General features: G+C 33.5%; 1 protein-coding gene across 2 annotated transcripts in view; it reads right to left on the bottom strand.

Annotated features, from left to right (window-relative positions):
* Positions 1-4,596, bottom strand: part of LOC132286161 (uncharacterized) — a 28,862-nt gene extending 24,266 nt beyond the window's left edge. The window contains exons 1-5 of one of the 2 annotated variants that reach the window (XM_059788427.1): positions 3,997-4,596; positions 3,030-3,264; positions 2,828-2,902; positions 2,365-2,436; positions 783-880 (exon numbers count right to left, since the gene is read on the bottom strand). In XM_059788427.1, coding sequence (XP_059644410.1) covers positions 783-880; positions 2,365-2,436; positions 2,828-2,902; positions 3,030-3,264; positions 3,997-4,101 — 585 coding nt within the window. In that variant the 5' untranslated portion in view covers positions 4,102-4,596. The remainder of the gene's footprint in view (positions 1-782; positions 881-2,364; positions 2,437-2,827; positions 2,903-3,029; positions 3,265-3,996) is intronic. The other variant, XM_059788428.1, reaches the window with a different exon arrangement.
* Positions 4,597-16,556: the final 11,960 nt, after the last annotated feature.

Genomic DNA, 16,556 nt, shown 5'->3' on the forward strand with positions numbered 1-16,556 from the left:
AGGGCAACTAAGGGCAAAAAATTAACTCCCAAGGTTCAATTTTCACTTGAAAAAATCCAAAGAAATTATTAGGGAAAATAAAAAAATAGACATGCCTTAAACTACAATTTTTTTTATATAAGTAACATGCCTCAAATTACATCCTACTATGATAAATTGTGAAGCAGTTAAGGGACCCACTTTTCTTATTAACTTTCCTCTCTTACCTCAGATGATCACACAAATAACAATGGATCTTTTCAATCTATACAATTCAAAGAATAATCACTCTGATGAGAAATTGGATTTGTATAACCACCACACAAACTGTGTTCCTTTTTTATATATACACGAATTAATTGTCACAATTTTTAAACTTGAGGTAAAATACCAATGTATAACCCAGGTATCTCTATTGTGTGTGAGATTCTTAAATTCTGTATCCAACTCCCTCGCTTGAAGAGCTTTGAAAAAATAAACTAAAAAAAAAAAAAAAAACTATAAAATGGAATTAATATGACATGAATTATGATTTAACTATTACAACAGAATCGCACTCATCAAGTGCTAGCATCTTAGAGAGAAAATATGGAAAAGCATTATGAATAACAACTGCCCTAGCAATATGTTTATGCACATATCACATCTGCTGTCTCTTCATAATCATATAGCTTCAATGACCATCTAGAAATTTGCAATTATTTTTTAATCTCTCAAAATAACACAAGGTCAAAAAAATAATAATAATAATTAAAAAAAAAAAAAAAAAAGATGTTAGTTGTTGGGACCTATTGAAGTCCAACCTGCCTCCCTTGGGAACCACAAGATGCAACCTTTAAGATACCATCATGATATTTCTTCACTTTTTGAGTTATTTGTGTAGTGTACAGGACCTGCCATTCTACGATGGAAATAAAACAAAAAAGAATAAAGAAAAAAAAAAAGTCAACCAGGAAAAATAAGATAATAAAACAAAATGCAAGGGTTCCCAACAGAAAAACCTCAATCTAATAGTTCATTCCATATTGTCTGTTGCAATTTTTTGACTCCGTTGATAATCGTGATGCACAAGTGAAGATAATTTGCAGCCATTGCACATCAAATACAATAGCATCATGTGTTATTCAGCACATAAAAGAAGTAATTTTCATTTTATCATTTTTATTTTATTCTGATTTATATTCTTCTTAAAATGGGGTTCAAGATATCACAGTAGTACAACAATCATGTTTGCATGAGACTAAGTTCTTCATTAACTTTACAGATTAATCAGATGTCAGCATCAGGCACATTGCTAGAGAGAAGTCTTGTAAATAATAAACCATCAAATGTGGTAATGTCTGAGCAGTTTAACACTTCAATTACATTGGCATAAATGTAGTATTTTTAATGAAGATAGTCAGTTTCCTGACATGTTTAAATCCCATCCCCTGGATTTAACACATCCAGGTCTGACATAATTTAATATATATATATATATATCAAAATGATTTTTTTTTTTTTTTTTTTTTCTGGTGATGAAGAAACAATCCACCCGCTAGCCACTTTTGACTCTTACATGGTTTGCAAATTCCTAATGCATGCACACCCACAAACCATGCGCTAAACACAGGCCTCACCTTCGAAGAGACTCTAACCAAATACCTAAGGGGAGTACCTCCAAAGGCACGTGCAGTCAATATATCAAAATGTATTGATATATTTATATAACATTAACTGTGACATCTTTCTTCAATAAACACAGTTTTGAGAACTTCATTGCAAAAAAGAATTCAATAGCCAGCTCCATCAATTTGGTATAAGGCCTATGAATTGGTACTCCAGACAGGTCAGGGAGACCATTGTTTATGGTGTTATGATTAACTGTTAATTTTTGCAGGCAGAATGATGATACTATGTATGCTGTATAGAAACTTGCAATTACGTGTGTTGTAAAATTTATGTCATATAACTCATACATGCAGCGTTGATAGGAGACAGAGATTTGATTACTTTCATACTTAATTTAGCATAATAAAATCACGAAACATCTAAATTTCTCTACTTCACATTTTTAAAGGCTCTCTAAATTAGTTAGCGCCACAAACCTAAACATTCTTGGTGGTGTTGTGGTTGGTATCTTATGCAACTACAGAAACTTCTTCATCCAGGTTTACTGTGTGAATCAGAATAATCATTTTTTGAGAGAGAAATATACATAGAGCACTATATGAAATATATTAGAATCAAATAGTGTCAAGCCGAAAGTAAGTTAAACCTATTAACAGTTTTTGTGGTAGCAATTGAAGAATGTTTTCATCTTCCACCATTTTGTTGAACAGAATTTTTTAAAAACAAGTCATTTGAAGTACTAAACTAAGTTTGACTTACAGAGGAAAAACTAACCAGTTGTGTTAACTTTTGTTGTCTCTGGATAAGGTTGTGCTCTGTACTTGTTCAGTTCAGTCCTTTTGAACTCTGAATACATAAAAACTATTATGGGTAAGCTAGGCTAAAAGCTCAAATGCTCAATGATGGATCAGGCTAGCCATATATAAGGTTAACTAGAAAATCCTGACATGCTGATGGACTTGTGCCATGGTTGTGTAAGGAGTGAAATATTTAATTCTCTTTATCAAGATCAACTAGTGCAAGAAAACGGGAACTCACAGACTTGTGTGGAGAGAACAAATCAAGAGAAAATTAATAGACATTATGTATCTATTCAACCTATGGAACTCGCACGTTACTTGTCCCAATGCCAGAAGCTATTATCCTGAACGACTTGGTGGATTTGACTGGAAAAGACTGACAGATCATTTCACTTTGCAAATGAAATTGAAGAAAAAATGAAAGTGATTGGACTAACCTCCGATAAATTTTTGCGATGGACTTAGATTACTTGTTGGTGCTTTATTCTTCCCTGAATTAGTCTTCCTGTCATCTGAAGGGAAAACAAACAGGATTTATAACAGAACAAAAAAAATAATGTGATTGAAATTTTGAGAATGAAAAAGTGCAAGGCATGGTATTGCAAACCACCAAAGAGTGGAAAAGAACCAATGTGATACCAGCAGAAGTTGAGTTATTCCTAAACTTTTTGCCACTGAGTGGCCCGGATTTCTCAGTTACTTTCTTATCTCTTCCTTGGAAATTCAAATCAGGTATCCGTTTCTGGTCCCCTTCAGGATCCCCAACATCAACAAGATAAGGATCAAATGTCAATGTTTCACCACATCTGACAACCTCATCTTTTTTCACAACCCTGCTAACCAGGAGCTTCTCACAATCATCATAAAGCATGATCTGCATGCAGATTAAATAAATGAGATCTAATAAAAAATTGCTTGACACAACGCAGCAACCTTTCAAACATAATCTATATCTAGAAGACAGAATTATTCACAGATATTTCAAGAATTAAAATCAGAAGTGGTTGAAATATTGATGCTCCACTGGAGACCTGACCTTGACTATGAAAACAGTTTGTTCTAAGGTTTTCTTTTGTTTTTCTAAAATCTTCCATCAATAAGACAGAGGATCGTAAAAAGAGGTAAAAAAAAAAAAAAAAAAAAAAAAAAAAGAAAAACTCTTTTTCGAGTTTGAATAATGAAACCTAACCTAAATTCTTCCAGAAAGGCCAATTGGAGTGTTAACCTAACTCGTTAGAGTGATTAAGCAAGTTTTATAGATCAGTTAAAGCAGAATTAGATAAGCTATGATGTACAGACTACAAATTTGTATCATCTGAACACAAATGATTCACATATTTCCGTTCAAATTTCTAGCAGCTCGCCAAATAATGTGATATGCACAATCTAGCACACAATATCTATGTGCTTGACATTTCAGTGAATTTCATTAGAATACCTAGAAAAAGTTCCATCTTAAATGAATGATGATTGATCATACATTCATACAACTCTTAAATCATACATTCATACAACTCTTAAAGAGTGTGCGTGTGTGTGGAGAGACTTCCGATAGAGAGAAATTGAAGGTGCGAATAAGCAAAATGTATGAGTATGAATATGATACCTTGTGGGTAGAGGTATGAAGTTCTAAGAGACCGTCTTGATAAACTTTGCGCTTCTGTTTGATGTGCTTTGTGTAGGTCACTGACCATCTCTTCACATCCCCCATTCTCACTGATCTCAGTTCTCGCCAATTATTCTAAATTTGAATCACTGGTTCGAAGAAATATCGGCAATTGAAGAATTTCAGGGCACAGATTTAGCAGATTTTCTTCGTCCGAAGCACTCACGCAGAGTGTCGAGAAACGCACACTTTCGAGGTGTTCCTTTTTGTTCCTGCTGGCGGGAAATTGCAGCAAAAATGTGTGCGCGCTGGTGCTCTAGAAGGTCCGTTTGGCAGCATGGATAACACCGAAGTTTGTTACAGAACGGGATGTCCTTGCACCCGTATAGGACATCCTTACACTAAGACATGCATAAATCTCCCACACATCATCCTTACACTAACACATGCATCAATTTACACTGGGTTGTACATAAACACATGCATAAATTTACACCAAGTCGTACGTAAGATTAGAGGGGGCCTTCTCCACTACCAAGGATGGAACATGTGGGTTAAGTGCTAACACCACTTCATAGTTTAATTTTTGGTTTGGACCTTGAAGCACTCGGCCTAATAGAATTGATATTAGAGTCCAATCTCAGGCCAAGCATCGCAAGTGTGCCCACCCAGGTGGTGCCCACGTGTAAGCTGGGTAAACAAGGTGGCCCCACGTCAAACCCATGGAGCAATTTTCTTTCTTTCTATCCCTCCATAAGCTCTATGTTTGTGAGTCATTTGAGTCTGAGTTTAAGGGTTCGAGCAGATTAGAGAGAGTATAACATGATGGTAGGGTTTGCTAGTTTATTTGGTTTGAAGTGTTGTTACAAGAGTAAGAAAAGATCATTATATCATGATAGAAAAACTCCATTAGAGACTATTGTTTAGCACCAAGCATAATGTAATTTGTCTTAAAAGATATAAAATTAGATAACTACAAGTTCTTTTATTTAAGGCAAAAGAGCAAAATACTCCCCTGTACTATGCCTATGTTACATAATGTCTCCTGAACTATTTTTTGAAGCAAGTTACCTGCTACTCCGTTCAAATATCAAAAGCAAGCAAAATGCCTCCTTAAAGGTCTTCGACTAACAGAAGAGCACAATTACTAATTTACCCTTACTTATTAATGTATTATAATAAATTGAAATATTTGCTATCATGAAATGACCACTTTGTCCCTATCTTCTTTCCCCTTTCATTTTTTCTCTTCGCGTTTTTTTTTTTTTTTTTTTTTTCGTGTCTCTGCTCTCTCTCTCTTTCACTTACTTCGCCACCCACCATCGCCACCACCCCTCCTCTCTCTTCTCCACTGATGTCGTTGCCCATCATCTTCACCTCATCCATGTCCGTATGATTATATATATATATATATATATATATATATATATATTTATTTATTTATTTATTTATTTATTTATATATAGGTGTGGACCATCTGACCAAATTTATCCCTTCATTATTGAAATTTATGTGTGATGGGAGAGAATAAATTAAAGGGGCTGTAACATTGAACCTTGGATGCTATGTTCACATGGGCATGTTTCACCTCCTTTTCCAACTGCTTACAATTTGGTACAACTACCAATTGGATCTACCAAAATGAATCTTGGGTTTTTTTTCATCTTCTTCTTGTTGTGCTTCTTCAACCTTGGATTGAGTTTTAATCTATGATGGATATTTTGAAGGGGAGAGACCAAAAAAGGTTTAAAAAAAAAAAAAAAATCAATCGGTGCGGTGGTTTTGTTGGGATTATGTGCCCTAAGATCTAATTATTTACTTTTAATATTCAACAATTAGTTAATAAATATGAATTATTAAATTAGATATTCATGCATTGGGTTTTTCATATATTTGCATGATGCATTTTAGTCCTCAAGTTGCATTTTAGTCCTCAAGTTGCATTATAGGTGACTTAAGTATGTGAAAGAGATTTACACACATGAGATTTAAGCTCATCGATTTCTTGCACATTGACATCATTCACAATCGGTGATAAAAGTTTGACACTTTTATCTGTAAGATTGTAACACACTTAACCTCTATGAGATAGGATAGTTTGTCTCGACCATTTGGGTAGTTGACTCTAAGTTAGTGTGTTAGTATACCTGGAGTACACTGAACTGGATCACCATAAGATCACACCATACAAATTACTGTTATTATTTTGGTGTGATTTTTATCTACTAGATACATTAAGCTCTAAATCCTGAAAAGTTTAATGGACTCAAGTTTCAGTATTGGTCATTTTGACTTACCAACGTGTAAGATCTTTTAATGTCCATACCATGGTATTTTGGGTGGCTAATGTTGGAGCTTTGGGAACACAAATGCTCAATATGGAATCCATACTCTATAAGAATTAGAATATCCCCTTGATGCAATTTAATAAGTTTGATCACTGGAACCTGTCCAGGGCATATTAGTAAAATATTTACTAAATTAATTTTCTATAATTTATTTTAAAAAATATTTATTTTGAAAATTTCTTTTATAAAAGAATTCAATTCAGTGATCATAAGGATTAAATTGGTTACTCAAGAAATATAAGAAGTAAGTATGTCTTAGGTGGAACAGTATTTATTTTCCTTGAGGTTACTTATGGATATTCGTTAATGGAGGGGCTTATATGTAATTATTTAGTAAGACAGGGACTTTTCATAATTTCTGAATCCTAGAGTGAAATTATAATACTATTTATTGTAATTAATTGGATAGGATAGAGTTATGAGATAACTTTATCTCTATCCAATTGGAGCCCTTTTGGATCCTCATCTCTAGCCCAATATTTTTATCGAAGTTTTTCTCTCTAAGTCTGTAGGGTGTGATATAGAAAATATATCTGTATGTAAAATACATAATACATAAAATAAGAGAGAATGTTAGGGTTCCACAAACCTACCATTGGGGTCATAGATGTGAAGACTCGCTGGTATTCAAGGCTAAAAAAGAAAGTGTTCATCGGAGTTCAAAGCCAAATAATAGTATTCTCGTATTTGACGATTATTCAATCATCCAAAGGTATGAAATCTCTTTCAGTACTTCTTGATTTGATGAAATATCATCTGGTCATGATCCAAAAAAATTTATAATCGTTTCTGTTTTGTCTTCAATTGGTATCTGAGCAAACTACAAAATTTTCATTAAATCATAGTATGGATTGAATTTAATGATAAAATATTAAGAGCTATTCATTTCGGTAAATATTCTGTGCATGGATGTTCGGTTATTTTTATCTATTTTATTCGATGAATATGCTATATTGATGTCTGATCAATTGACCCATGTGATGGGTTCTCGTTGTTGTTTAATATATATGTGTGTGTGTGTGTGTGTGTGTGTGTGTGTGTTGGACATAACGGTTGCACTGTGGCAGCCATGATATGTTTTCTATGGTGATCCAAGTTTATATTTTATAGTTTCTTGTAAAAGTAATAAGATAATAATAATAAATAAATAAAAGGCACAGTTCCAACAGCTGCCAAAGGTAGCCACTTTTGGTATATATGGTGTTAAGAACATGCCCATGTGATGGGATGTTCATCAAGCAATTAAAAAATAATTAAAATAATAATAAAAGGTTACCTTTTGATTATTTATAGAGTACCAGTGTGTGTAATATTATATTTAATTCTATTAAGTCTCTAATTTGCATCATTTGATATTAATTAATTTAATATTATTTTGATTAAATTAATGAATCGAGTGAATCGAGTGCAGTCCCTGTGATCATATCACACCCATGTGATGGCATAGAGTGGGTCTATTATGTTATCATAGTAATTTTTTTTTAGGGTAAAATGCAAAAAAAACCTCTCGAACTATTGGCAAACATGTAAACAACCCCCCTGAACTACAATTTTTGCAAAATACCCCCTGAACTAGTTAATTTTGTTGCATATTGCCCCCTCCGATAATAATCCGGCCAAAAATGACCCTAAGTTGAGCATGTGTGTGTCACGTGACATAGAAATTGAGTTTGATGGACAATATTGCTCTTATGAACCTTAAAGGACTAATTTGCCCTTGTTTATGACCGTTGCAGCCAAACACGCCTTATATATACACACGACACACTTGCATATATATACCCAACCGTTGGAACCCTAACCCAATTTTCAGAAAACCCCTAAATTGATTCATTATACCTCTCAATCCCTATCAATACCTACTCGTGGTGGTATCTCCTCTCTCGCGCTAAAGGGTTCGTGTTTGATTCATCACACTCTCTCTGTTTGTCGTGATATATTCCTCTTTGTCACTGTCGTTCATAATCGAGTAAAAGGTAATAATTTGTCTCCTATTGGATCTGTTTTGTGATATGGTATGTGTGAGATCATGATTAATGGATAAGGATAGTGGTTTAGGTGGCATTAATTGATGAATTAAGTGTCGTTTGCCTTTGTAACATAACTGATGATGTTAATTTGATGTATATGGAAATGTAATTGAAGATGGAAGGGGATTGGAATACATGGAATCCTTGACATTCAATTTGGGGACTCTTGTTTTGAGCCACAGTTTAGAAAGATTCTTATTGCAGAAAATAGAGTAATCCAATGATGGTCAGTTGTGGCACGCCATTGAAGACCCAAAGCTTCATCACTGTGAACCATATAAAAGACCCAAACTGGTGAGCTACAGAACAAACCCTACTATGAACGCTTCACAGACCAAAAGGGTAAGAGCTTACCCAACATCTTTAAGCCTCTTTACATTCATATTTTGAAACGGTACGGTGAGGCTGAGGTTTTTAGGACAATCGTGCCGTCCATGGTGACCCTAGAATCACCGCCATCCAGGTGAGTGTAGCCGATCTGCGTCATCGGTGGTGGCGTCGTTCAGTAGTTAGAATCGAAGCTAGGGTTTAACCTCACCCAAAAGTTCGACTTCATCTGTAACCAGATCCACCTCCTCATCCAACCTCAAACCCCCCCGCCACCGCCACAACACCACCACCACCTCCACACATGATTTTACACTTTAAGAATAGATTTCAGATCTAATCCTTATATCCTTAGGCTTGACTCTGTGACCTTATTACTTGAGCAATAACAAGTTCTTCACTGTTAATTTGATCATCAGCATTGGTGCATGAGAGTAATAAGAGAGGTGTTAGGGTCTTCAGTCACTTTGTAGCAAGAAAGGTGTTTAGGGTTTCAACAAGTTGCAAAGCTATGCAACTGGTAGGTGGTGATGAAGACAGAAACTGGTGCAAATGGCTTGGATCAATTGTGTGGTGGAGGGAATATAAGCATCATACCTCATCATAACTGGTGAGTTATCCACTTTTCATCAGTCCTTCAGATTTCCCTTTCCACCTTATCAACTGAAGCTTTCATTTACCTTAAACTGCGTCGTTTTACTAAGGGTACTTCAGTCTTTTGGCTTTTCCGGTACCGGAATCTTTGTCCAAGGACTAAATTGTAACAAATTCATAGTATAAGGGGTTTTTTTTTGTAGTTCAGGGGGTTTATTGCAATACCCGAATAGTTCGAGGGTTTTTTTTATTACCATGGTACATAGCAGTTCAACAGCTGCTGGTTCAGGGGACTTCCCATGTGATGAGTTGTCTTCAAATTAATCAACTCCATAATAATCAGAGCTTCTCGTAATTTGATTATTAGTAATCTGATTATAGTAAACTCAAGTTTGAGTTTTAATTGGTTTAATAAATAGCATATTGTTTGATATTACACATGGGTCTTTTACTTTAATTAGTAGTCTTTATATATGTAGAAATCTCAACTATTAGGTTTCTGTTTTTTATGACATTTATTATTGTGTGGCTTGCTCATGTGATGAGCTTCCAATAACACAGTACATACCATGTACCTTAATCATGAAACATTATTAGGGTCTAAGCATGTTGCTTATGGTTGAATTTTCATGGGAAGTAGGAATCACTTAGATTCTAAATCTGTTATGTCATTAAGTGATTGAAATGGCAGCAGTTAGTGACTCGCCCATGTAAGGATGGCAATTTGACCTGCCCCTGCGGTTACCCGCCCCACCCCGCCCCGCCCCGTTTTTGGCGGTTATGGGGGACCGTTTAGCTAATTTGGGTGGGGATGGTTTGATATAACAAAAACTCGCGCGGGTTTTTGTTATATCAAACCATCCACGCCCAAATTAGCTAAATGGTCCCCCAAAGCGGGGGCGGGGGGAGGTCGCCCCGCCCCGCCCCGCCCAACCCCGTTTAGATATGGAAATTACTTAACTACCCTTATTTAATTATTATATATATATATATTTCCTATTAGAAACCCTAGGTTTTCTTAATTCTCTTATTCACATCATTACTCTGAGCAGCGCCTACTCATCACCTAATAGGTAATTAATTATCCTTATTTTATTTAGTATATATACTCGCATTAGAAACCCTAGACCTCACAAGTCACAACTCTCGATTACTCTTCAATCTTTTTCACTGTCAGTGGCATGTCACTGTCAACCTGATCTTTAGGAGTTAGTTATCTCCCTTTTCCTCTTCTATATTTCTATTTCCTCTGTGTTTTTATCTTTGTGTGTCTATATATTATTATATATTTCAACAATGTGCTTTTATCTTTGTGTGTCTATATATTATTATATATTTCAATAATTGGAAAAGAATAGTGAAACTGTGAAAGTAAAGGAATCTTGAAATCAGACCAAGAAAGTTGTTTTATATTATTTTCGTATATTCTTTTCATGGTTCTTATGTTGTATTTTATCGCGCTTTTGAGTATACGTCTTTTTATATTCATTCTCCCTTATGGACTGAAGAATCTATTGAAATACATGTATAATATATTCTATATATGTATAATATATTACATGTATATAATAATATATTCTATATATGTATAATATATTACATGTATATATAGAATATATTACCAACAAGCTTTGCATAACTTCATCCGTACACATCATGGATTCCAATAACGTGTGTATATTCTTACTTTGTTTTTACTTTATATTATCAATTTTGTTATTTAATTTTTTAGATATATATATATATATATATATATATATATATATATCCTGTAAATGATATATATTTTTTATCATATTATTTTTATATTTTCATCTAAGAATTTTCTTGAGGAGTCTGGAATTGTGGCATGTTGGGCATTTAGTTCCATACAATGCTCTCATTTAGTTCGCAGAACCTTACTCTAAGCTTTGCTATATTTTTATTTCAGTGTATACATATGCTTGAGGAATTTCACTCAGGAGCTTTGGAATTTGTCATTGACTCTCTTTGCGTAAGTTCTAATTTGCCCCACCATGTATATATAGAATATATTATTCTATATATTTATAATACGTTACAAGTATATCGTATACATATAATATATTATATAATATATTCTATATATCTGTGTTATGTAGATATTCTATACATGTATAATATATAGAATAATATTATATATATATTACGATATGTAGATATTCTATACATGTTGAATAGTGGTCAATCATTTAGAATTGTCTCTTATTCTTTTCAGCATAGGACTTATAGGTTATTAACTTCTTATTATATATCATTTTAATTTTATTATTTTTTGTTGTTTATTTTGCAGTATAAGTAAATTGAAAGATGTCACAGGGTGATAAAAGGAAGATTTTAGATTTATCATCAAATGATAACTCATCTCCAGTCCCTGATTCTGCTCCAATAACAGATTCTGCTCTAATGACAGATATAAATCCAGTTGATGAATTAGGTCCTGAAGCAACTTCACCCAAGAAAAAAAAATTATCATCAGTTGTGTGGAATGATTTTAAGAAGATAAAGATAAATTGGACAGAGTATGGTGTTTGCAACCATTGCACTTCAAGGTTGAAAGCACCTAATAGGAATGGAACAAGTAGCTTGCGCGACCATTTAAAAAGGTGTAAGAAAGTTGGAAACAAGGATATGAGACAGTTTGTTTTGCAACAAAATCTAAAAAAGATGGATGTACAGTTAGAATGTCGTACTTCTCTGTTTGATAAACAAGCTGCAAAAGTTGCATGTGATAGCTTGCGGGGATGATCATAGTGCATGAGTATCCACTTTCTATTGTTGAACATTCCCGCTTTCGAAGATTTGTTAATGCCCTTCAACCCACGTTTAAAATGGTTTCCTGAAATAAAATCAAAAGGAACATCTTAAGTATTTATGAATTTGAGAAAGCTAAAACATCGTGGTTGTTGGAGACCCTTGGGAGTGGAGTTGCCATCACTTCTGATATGTGGACTTGCAATCATTCGAAGAAAGGTTTCATGGCAATAACAGCCCACTTTATCGATGATTCTTGGGAGTTGCAACAAAGAATTCTGAGGTAATAGACTAATATTAATTTCTTCATTTACATATTTATGTTTATTCATTAGATATTCAATTATTTTATTTATTTCACTTGTTATACGTAATTAATTAAGTATTTTTTTTTTTTTGATTCATTTTAGGTTTTTGTACGTTCCTGCTCCATATAATAAGGAAGTCCTTTCTAAAGTTCTTATGGATACCTTTTATGATTGCAATATAGATAGGAAGTTATCCACAATTCCTTTGGATAATTGCACCATAAATGATGATATCATCAGTTGTCTTTTAGACAAACTTGATTCTAATGCACTTTTACTTGAGGGAAGCTTTTTTCACATGAGATGTTGTGCACACATCTTTAACTTGATTGTTAAAGATGGGTTGGAAGTAACTGGGGATGGGATAGAAAGAATACGTGATAGTGTTTGTTTTTGGACAGCAACACCAAGTAGAATTGAAAATTTTGAAGAAGCTGCTCGCCAATTAAAGATCCCATATACTAAAAAGTTAACTCTTTATTGTAAAACTCGTTGGAACTCAACATATCTTATGCTTGAAGTTGCTTTGTACTATAAAGATGTTTTCCCACGATTAAAATAATGTGAGAGACTTTACACTAGATTGCTAACTAATGAAGATTAGGAAAGGGGAAAAGAAATTTGTGAAAAATTGTATTTGTTTTACACTACCATAGAATTGTTTTCTGGTACTCAATACCCTACTTCCAATTGTTATTTTCACAAAGATTGTTTAATTAGACAGGAATTGTCTCTTTGGCTTCAAAGTCCTAATGAGATCATTAAAGTGATGGCGTCAAAAATGATGGATAAATTTTTGAAATATTGGAATGTTTGTCATGTGGTGATGGCAGTAGCTGTGGTTTTAGATCCACGATATAAGATAAAACTAGTAGAATATCATTTTGGAGAGATATATGGAAATGAAGCTTCTAGTGAAATTCAAAAAGTTCGCTAAAATGTTTATGACTTGCTTTGTGTGTACCAAGTCAATATAATGACAGATGGAAATATGGATGTTGATGTTGCTTCTACTTCAATTCGAGCTACTAATTTGTCTGAGGATGCAAGTCTGTCTAAGTTTGATAGGTATCTCAACTCGAGTGTGACTAATTTTCATACAAGGACTGAGTTGGACTTTTACTTGGAAGAGTGTGTGTTGCCTAGAACCCCAAATTTTAATGTCTTGACTTGGTGGGGTTCAAATGGAGTTAAGTTTCCTACTTTGCAGAAGATTGCTCGTGATATTTTAGCTATTCTCGTGTCTACCGTTGCATCAGAATCTGCTTTTAGCACTGGCGGTAGAGTGGTTAGTCCACATCGGAGTAGACTTTATCATCTACTTTGGAGGCTTTAATGTGTGCTCAAAATTGGTTATTGTGTGAAGACATGGATGGCAAATTGATTATATTAAAATCTTTAATTTATTGTTTTTTAATGCATAGTTATCTGATACTTTTGTTTTATTTTTAGGAACTGATTCAATATTTGATCCATGCAAACTCAGCATATATTCTGATAATTATAATGATGATAATGAATGTGTTCCTGAGGTTTAACAAGGTATTGTTTCAACTTTAATAAGAATCTACTTTAATATTCCATTTTTTTAGTGAATAGTGATGTTTTCTATAGATTAATCATCAGCATATGATTCTTTTGGGGATGTTGAAGAAATTGTGTAACTATAGAGACATTGAAGAAACTTATGAGAAGATTGTTTTGAAATTTGAATTTTTTGATAACTTTTGGCCACTATGTAATGAACTATCTTTTTTTTTTTTTGGAAAATTGGAACGATGTAATTTGACTTGTCTGGTTTTGGTATGTTATCTTTTTTGAAATTGCTATTATAGAATGTTTTTAATGTTGAATTAACTGTTTATTTTCCATTTTTTAATGAATCTGTTCAATAATTATATAATTTTAGTTCATAAAAAAAATAAATTTAGGAGAAATTTTGATCTTAAACGGGATAGAGCGGGTACCAGCGGGGGTAAAAATGTTAAACGGTGGTGGGGTTTCTAAACGGTTACGGGGACAGGGGGATGTACACCCGCCCCCATTGCCATCCCTACGCCCATGTGATAGGTTTGCACTAATAAATCTGGTGAAATTAAAGCAGTTTGTTGTGTTTTACGTATCCTAAAAATTGAAAAATGCATATATATTTTAATTATGAATTGCATATTATTGAATATGTTATTTGATAAATATGAGTTTTAATAGAGTAATAAATATAATATTTTTTATTATTATATTTGTTTAGAAATCAAAGTTTCTCACCTTCTATTCAAAATAATTTATGGTTGTTTTGGATACAATCAGTTTCATGATTATATTGTTATATAAACATAAGCATGTGTATACATATTTGAGCTTGATTGTAGGTGCAAATTAATTATTCAATCTCTCTCATGGCCCGGTTGAGTTTTAATATATTATTTAATTGCATGTGATATAATTAATTAATTAGAGATGACGTTTTAAAGGGCTGAGCCAATAAAGGTTGGTTTTCCCTAGCCAAATAGGACACATTTATTTTATCTTGTTTAGAATTTTTTGTAAGCCCTAAATTGGGTATAGGACAAAGCCTTGTATTATATTTTACAAATTTAGGGTTGAAGTTCTTGAAGAGTTCAAGAAAGATTCAGATAAGATAAGTGAAAAGGCTTCCAATGGAAAATTTTGGAAGTACAAGGTGATCATGAGATGTTTTCTAACGGCCATGAGAGGGGATTAACATTATTTATGGTGCAACATGATTTTTATTTTGCGTGCTTATATTTATGCGATAGTTATATGCTTGAATGCCATGCTTAATCCATGAATTACTCTAGTTATGTTTTAGTTAATTTTAAACTAAATAAAATTGGAATTACTTGTTTGGACGGTTTTAGGAAAATTAGGACATTCCAAAATATTTTCAAAAATTTGATTTTCTGAAAATTAAAATTTTTATTTTTAATTAAATTTTGTGGAAAGTGTAGGATTATCCCATAATTAAGCTCAATAAATTGAGCTAAGTTGACCCAAATGTTTTAAGCTTATTGGGCATAAAATAATTTTTAAATGGATTCCAATATTATTTAGATTAAAATTAATATTATAACATGATGACTTTATGCATGAGATGTTTAAAATTTTAAAGAAAACTCTCTAATTTCAAAACAATCAAGTGGGAGCGGGATTTAATCCTAAAATTCCACAGCCTTTCATTGTTGATCTACTGTAAAGTGTAACAAATACCTCGCCACCAATCATGGGTGCTCCTCTGGAGGGTATTTGTTTCATTGGTTCCTAGATATAGATTTCATATGATAGATTAGCGGCAGGCGTATAGAGACGATCACCACTAAGAGATGAACTTCATTCAATTGCACTACTTCTAGACGATGGTGTACACTTGACTAAGTGGAAGTGCACTCCGCCTTAGGGGTAATTTTCACTTAGAGGCCAATGTTAAATTGCTTGTCATATTTCATTTCAAATGTTGAATATTTTCAATCTGCTTGCTTCCATACTTAAGGACAACAAATTAACCAGGCCGAACTATGTTAATTGGATAAGAAATCTTAACATTGTGCTCACTCAAGAGTGCCCTCCGGCGCTTAGCCCTAATGACATCCAGGAGCACAAAGAAATTGATTCTAGTGCTAGGTGATGGGTGTGTCGCCGCACCATACATTTGAGAATGTGCATTAAGGCGAGGGCTAAGTTTTACATTTGTAAAAGCCACTACTACCTTTCACTATAAATATAGTTAGGGCGAGTAGGGATCATCCCAAGGGATTGGAGTCGTACTTGAATGTGAAAATGCAACTAGGATCAGTAGGTCGAGTGATCAAACAAGTGATTGGTTGGTTATTTAAACTAGAGAGCAACTAAATTAAATTAAGTAAGAATGCAATGCTAAAGAGAGTAAGTAAGAGAGAGAGAGATCTTGAGGTTTAGAGATCACCACCAAGCAATGCATTTCTATATCATTGACAAGTGATTAATGAGGGCAAATAGTGGGTTGCAATAGTGGTGTGTATGTATTTGGTTGATTCAATAAGCAAGGATGACTAGTTATGCATGTATTGTCTAAACATCATGTGAAGGGCACAATATATCTAAGCTATGAAGCATATATTGTCTAAACAACATGTGAAAGACACAATAAATCAAAATAAGTTATTAATCCTTTCATTAAGCTCACA

This window comes from Cornus florida, unplaced genomic scaffold (genome assembly GCF_030987335.1).
Source record: "Cornus florida cultivar Cherokee Brave unplaced genomic scaffold, ASM3098733v1 CherokeeBrave_3.0.0_Hap2_Chr11, whole genome shotgun sequence".
Lineage (NCBI taxonomy): Eukaryota > Viridiplantae > Streptophyta > Magnoliopsida > Cornales > Cornaceae > Cornus > Cornus florida.